This window comes from Gobius niger (genome assembly GCF_951799975.1).
Source record: "Gobius niger genome assembly, chromosome: 6".
Taxonomy (NCBI): domain Eukaryota; kingdom Metazoa; phylum Chordata; class Actinopteri; order Gobiiformes; family Gobiidae; genus Gobius; species Gobius niger.
The window spans coordinates 38,405,818-38,411,817 of record NC_136857.1 but is presented as its reverse complement, the minus strand read 5'-3'; the positions used below and the strand labels follow the sequence as shown (position 1 = coordinate 38,411,817).

Sequence of the window (6,000 nt, the reverse complement as noted above, 5' to 3'; positions counted from 1 at the left end):
CCTTGTATAAAATGTCTCTCTCAAAATGGCTGTAGTGAATGTCTTGAAATCGGCCTCTGTCTCTTTAAGAACCTCTGAGTCTTTAGACACGCCCCCTCCACACGCTGTCTGTGGCATCAGTGGGGAGGGGGTTCTGCTGAGGAGCAGTGGTTGGTTACTCGGCTGGTGACCAAAGCTCGGAGGCGTCTCCAGGAGGTGGGGGCGTTCCTAGGAGGCCTCAGGCAAACCTATCCCTAAAATGGCCGCCATCAGAGTTTTTACAGATTACTCAAAAATACGTGAATGTGCCAAGGCAACACTTCAGGCATGTTTTTAATGAGGGAATGACATAATAACATGATGGAAAGCTTGAAGAAGTAAATTTTGCAAAATACCCCCCTTTAAAGCAGTACTAAGTAACGTGTTTACCTTAATAAATCCTTCCCGTAGTCCCTGTGGGGGTAATACAAGTGTTAGTGGGATGATTGGAGGGTCTTTCATCTCCCCCGGTGTCTCTGGCCAGAAAACCATGTTTGCAACTAGACTGCCCCCGGTCCGGAGAAAGCAATACACACTAATGAAATCACGAAGAAGAAGCTAACGTGCTAACGGGCAAAGCTAACTGCGGGCTAATGTCACTTTAAACAGTATTTACAGCAAAGTTTGAGTGAAAAAAAAAAAAGTCCATTGTATAATTGGATGCACAGTAACCCTCTCTCCCTTCACCCTTCCTGTCAGCGTCGTATTTACTCTCCAAGACAATTAATAAGTTAAAAAATCGTAACTTGCTACGACACCTGCAGTTGCGCTAATGGCCTCTGGGGGAAGAGTTACTCACTACTGCTTTAAGCCCACACGCCTGATAAAAGGGCGATGCCGGTGGACATTGGCTACTCTAGGTTAGCCCGGTTAGCATGTGCGATCGGCCTCATTGTTGATAAAACGTCTGCAATAAACCACAAATGTGTCGATCTGGACTCAGTGTGTGAGAATCTTCTGCTTTATGTTGTTACGGCTTTATTGGGGAATAAAGTGGAAACAATTTGAGAAAAATATTGGAAAAAATGAGGGGAAAATGGCACATTATGGGGGAAAAGTTGGTAAAAAGTGTGAATAAAGTGGAAAATAAATTGAGCAGAAATTGAATTGGGGTAAAAATGTAAAAGTATTTTTTTTCTGACCCTTTGTCGTCTGTTCAGGATAGGTTTCTTTTTGAGCGAGACGGCGATGTAAATGTGGGCGTTTGCAGCACATGCATATCTCTGATGTTTGTAAAAGTATGTCTTCATGGTCGTTATGAAGACATACTGATGTTTTAACGCTGTGTTTGTCCCAGGGCCGCAGCACAGAGCGGGTGCGTCTCTCCCGGCCCCCTGCTGGAGGTCTGGGCTTCAGCGTGGTGGGACTGAACCCCGGCGGCAGCAGCTCGCAGGGCGTGTTCGTCAAACACGTGCAGGCGGGAGGCGTGGCCCACAGGTAGCACACCTTAAAGCATGTGAGCAGTGAACAGGACATGAAGTTAGAGACCTTTCTGTGCTAGTGTGGGTCTCCAGGAGAGGGACCAGATCTTGGTGATAAACGGCCGTGCGCTGGAGCCGGGAGTCAGCCAGCAGGAGGCGCTGTCCCTGCTGCAGAGAGGAGACACTGTGGAGCTGGTGATCGCCAGAGAGAGGGCCCTGAACGCATCGTCAGAGAGGGCCCTGAATGCATCGTCAGAGAGGGCCCTGAACGCATCGTCAGAGAGGGCCCTGAACACAACATCAGAGAGGCCCCTGAACGCGGCGCTGCAGCCTCCTCACATCGACACGGTGAGACTGGACTAAGTGCCTAAATGTTTCTTTGGTATTTCTTTATAACTTTTTTTTAGATCCTTAAAAACAACTAAAACGTGTTTATTAAGAAAGTCCAGGTTGTCCTGAAAAAAGAGTACATTTAAGGATCTGTTTCCGCTATTTTAGCCTTTCCAAAGTAAAGTATAGGCATTTATATGATATATTGTACCTTTACCACTATTGAGTACTCTTTTTTTGTGATAAATGTAAGTATTTTCTGAGGAGATTTTTCTAACCCGGAAGACAAGAAGCTTGGATTCAGTTAACTCCGCCCCCTCTCGCCGAGTTGATTCAGCCGATGCAACTTTCGCAGTAGTAGAAAAATAAATACCACAGCAAAAAGTGAAGTTACTTCACGGTGCAGTTATAAGTTGACATCTGCAACACAGCTTCATAAATGGCTAACACACAAGCTAGCACACGCGCTAACACACACGCTAACCCACGCGCTAGCACACGCGCTAACACACGCGCTAGCACACGCGCTAACACACGCGCTAACACACATGCTAACACACGCGCTAAAACTCATGCTAACACACATGCTAACACACGCGCTAACACACCCGCTAACACACCCGCTAACATACATGCTAACACACACGCTAACACACCCGCTAACACACCCGCTAACACACCCGCTAACACACACGCTAACACACACGCTAACACACAAGCTAACACACAAGCTAACACACCCGCTAACACACCCGCTAACACACCCGCTAACACACGCGCTAACACACACGCTAACACACACGCTAACACACCCGCTAACACACCCGCTAGCACACCCGCTAGCACACCCGCTAGCACACCCGCTAGCACACCCGCTAGCACACCCGCTAACACACCCGCTAACACACCCGCTAACACACCCGCTAACACACCCGCTAACATACCCGCTAGCACACACGCTAACACACCCGCTAACACACCCGTTAGCACACCCGCTAACACACCCGTTAGCACACACGCTAACACACCCGCTAGCACACACGCTAGCACACACGCTAACACACACGCTAACACACACGCTAACACACGCTAACACACCCGCTAACACACCCGCTAGCACACCCGCTAGCACACCCGCTAACACACCCGCTAACACAACCGCTAGCACACCCGCTAGCACACCCGCTAGCACACCCGCTAACACACCCGCTAACACACCCGCTAACACACCCGCTAACACACCCGCTAACACACCCGCTAACACACCCGCTAGCACACCCGCTAACACACCCGCTAACACACCCGCTAGCGCACACGCTAACGCACACGCTAACGCACACGCTAACGCACATGCTAACACACCCACTAGCACACACGCTAACACACACGCTAACACACACGCTAACGCACACGCTAACACACCCGCTAACACACCCGCTAACACACCCGCTAACACACCCGCTAACACACCCGCTAACACACACGCTAACACACCCGCTAACACACCCGCTAACACACCCGCTAACACACCCGCTAGCACACCCGCTAGCACACACGCTAACACACACGCTAACACACACGCTAACACACACGCTAACACACACGCTAACACACCCGCTAACACACCCGCTAACACACCCGCTAACACACACGCTAACACACCCGCTAACACACCCGCTAACACACCCGCTAACACACCCGCTAGCACACCCGCTAGCACACACGCTAACACACACGCTAACACACACGCTAACACACACGCTAACGCACACGCTAACGCACACGCTAACGCACACGCTAACGCACACGCTAACACACCCGCTAACACACCCGCTAACACACCCGCTAACACACCCGCTAACACACCCGCTAACACACCCGCTAACACACACGCTAACACACCCGCTAACACACCCGCTAACACACCCGCTAACACACCCGCTAGCACACCCGCTAGCACACACGCTAGCACACCCGCTAGCACACACGCTAACACACACGCTAACACACACGCTAACACACACGCTAACACACCCGCTAACACACCCGCTAACACACCCGCTAACACACCCGCTAACACACACGCTAACACACATGCTAACACATCCGCTAACACACCCGCTAACACACCCGCTAACACACCCGCTAGCACACCCGCTAGCGCACCCGCTAGCGCACACGCTAACGCACATGCTACCACACCCACTAACACACCCACTAACACACCCGCTAACACACACGCTAACACACATGCTAACACTTCCGCTAACACACACGCTAACACACCCGCTAACACACCTGCTAACACACCCACTAGCACACACGCTAACACACACGCTAACGCACATGCTACCACACCCACTAACACACCTGCTAACACACCCACTAGCACACCCGCTAACACACCCGCTAACACACCCGCTAACACACATGCTAACACACATGCTAACACACATGCTAACACACATGCTAACACACACGCTAACACACATGCTAACACACACGCTAACACACACGCTAACACACCCGCTAACGCACACGCTAATACACCCGCTAACGCACATGCTACCACACCCGCTAACACACCCGTTAACACACATGCTAACACACACGCTAACACACCCGCTAACACACATGCTAACACACACACTAACACACATGCTAACACACACACTACATGCTAACACACACGCTAACACACACACTAACACACACACTAACACACACGCTAACACACCCGCTAACACACACCCTAACACACACGCTAACACACACACTAACACACATGCTAACACACACATGCTAACACACACACTACATGCTAACACACACACTAACACACACGCTAACACACACACTAACACACACGCTAACACACCCGCTAACACACACACTAACACACATGCAAACACACACACACTAACACACATGCTAACACACACATGTTAACACACACACTACATGCTAACACACACACTAACACACACGCTAACACACACACTAACACACACACTAACACACACGCTAACACACCCGCTAACACACCCGCTAACACACACCCGCTAACACACATGCTAACACACACACACTAACACACACGCTAACACGTGTTTTGACTTTTTTTGAGTGGCCTCTTCTTTAGGAAGGTTGAATTAAGTCCTCGTAGCCAAACGCGCCTTTTCTTCAGAGTAGGTTAGAAAGAGCTCCTTCTTCACAGCTTTCAGCACAAACAGGACGTCTGTTCAGGGATGTGTTTGTTTTCTCTGCAGGGGCAGCGCGGACGCCTCAGGCACTTTTTATTTTATTTATTTTTTATTTCTTATGACAGAAGTAATGAAAAAGCTGTTTTGTAAATTAAACTCAGGCCTAAGGCTTTCCATCACAGACGTCAGGCTCTTCCTGTAAAAGACCTCAGAGTGTCACAGGTCAGTGGTTCACCAGCAGAGGGCGCAGCAGCTGATCCAGGTGGATTGTTAGAACAAAAACCTCAGGGTGTTTTTGATCAGGAAATAGCAACAACATGGCTAAAAACTCCAAAGTCGCTTTTGCCTGATATAGGACATTTAAAAGGAGATGTTTTAATGGCATGAAAGTGTGACAAACCCTTCCAGGTGAAACTAAAATACCTTTGGGCTCTGAGGGTTAAAGAAATACACTGAATAATACAAAACAGCGTAAACTTACTACTTTATGTTACCAAACAGCAGATCATTACGTGTGTGCGCATGAGCAGATATTTGAGTGTTTCCGCCTCAGTTCTCTGATGAGACTTTTTAATTGGTGACTGGAGTGAAGACTTCTGTCCAGTCGTCAGTTTCAGGGGTTCCTTTGGGACGGGTCTGTGCGGCGTTTAGTTTGTCTCAGTCCTTTTTAAACAGTCGGCTGTAAAAGTTTAGTGTCGCTCCTCGTCTCCATCTGGAAACCTGCAGTTTGTGGTAAAAATATGAGACAAAGCGATTCCCTAAAGCTGAGGAGGAACGACTCTGAACTCCAGTCAGCGGAGTCGCCCTGGAACTCTTCATGACTCAGAAAAACAGGTTTACCCGGCCCTTATGTACAGGATGGGGAGGCGGGACATGTGCTTTTATCTGTGGTTTCTCCATCATTAACATATTATCAGTTTAGTCACAAAAAGCACAAGAGCCCCCCCTGCAGCACAGAGGAGGCGCTGCAGGAAACAGGACAAACGAGGAGAACATGGACAAAGACTGGACTTAAACCTCAACACATT

The 6,000-nt window shown here is 49.2% G+C and overlaps 1 protein-coding gene across 1 annotated transcript in view; it reads left to right on the top strand.

Annotated features, from left to right (window-relative positions):
• The window catches only part of patj (PATJ crumbs cell polarity complex component), a gene marked incomplete at its 3' end in the record, with an annotated part of 112,229 nt that overhangs the window by 15,596 nt on the left and 90,633 nt on the right, over nt 1-6,000 (top strand). The window contains exons 4-5 of the mRNA XM_079559055.1: nt 1,316-1,455; nt 1,520-1,787. Coding sequence (XP_079415181.1) covers nt 1,316-1,455; nt 1,520-1,787 — 408 coding nt within the window. The remainder of the gene's footprint in view (nt 1-1,315; nt 1,456-1,519; nt 1,788-6,000) is intronic.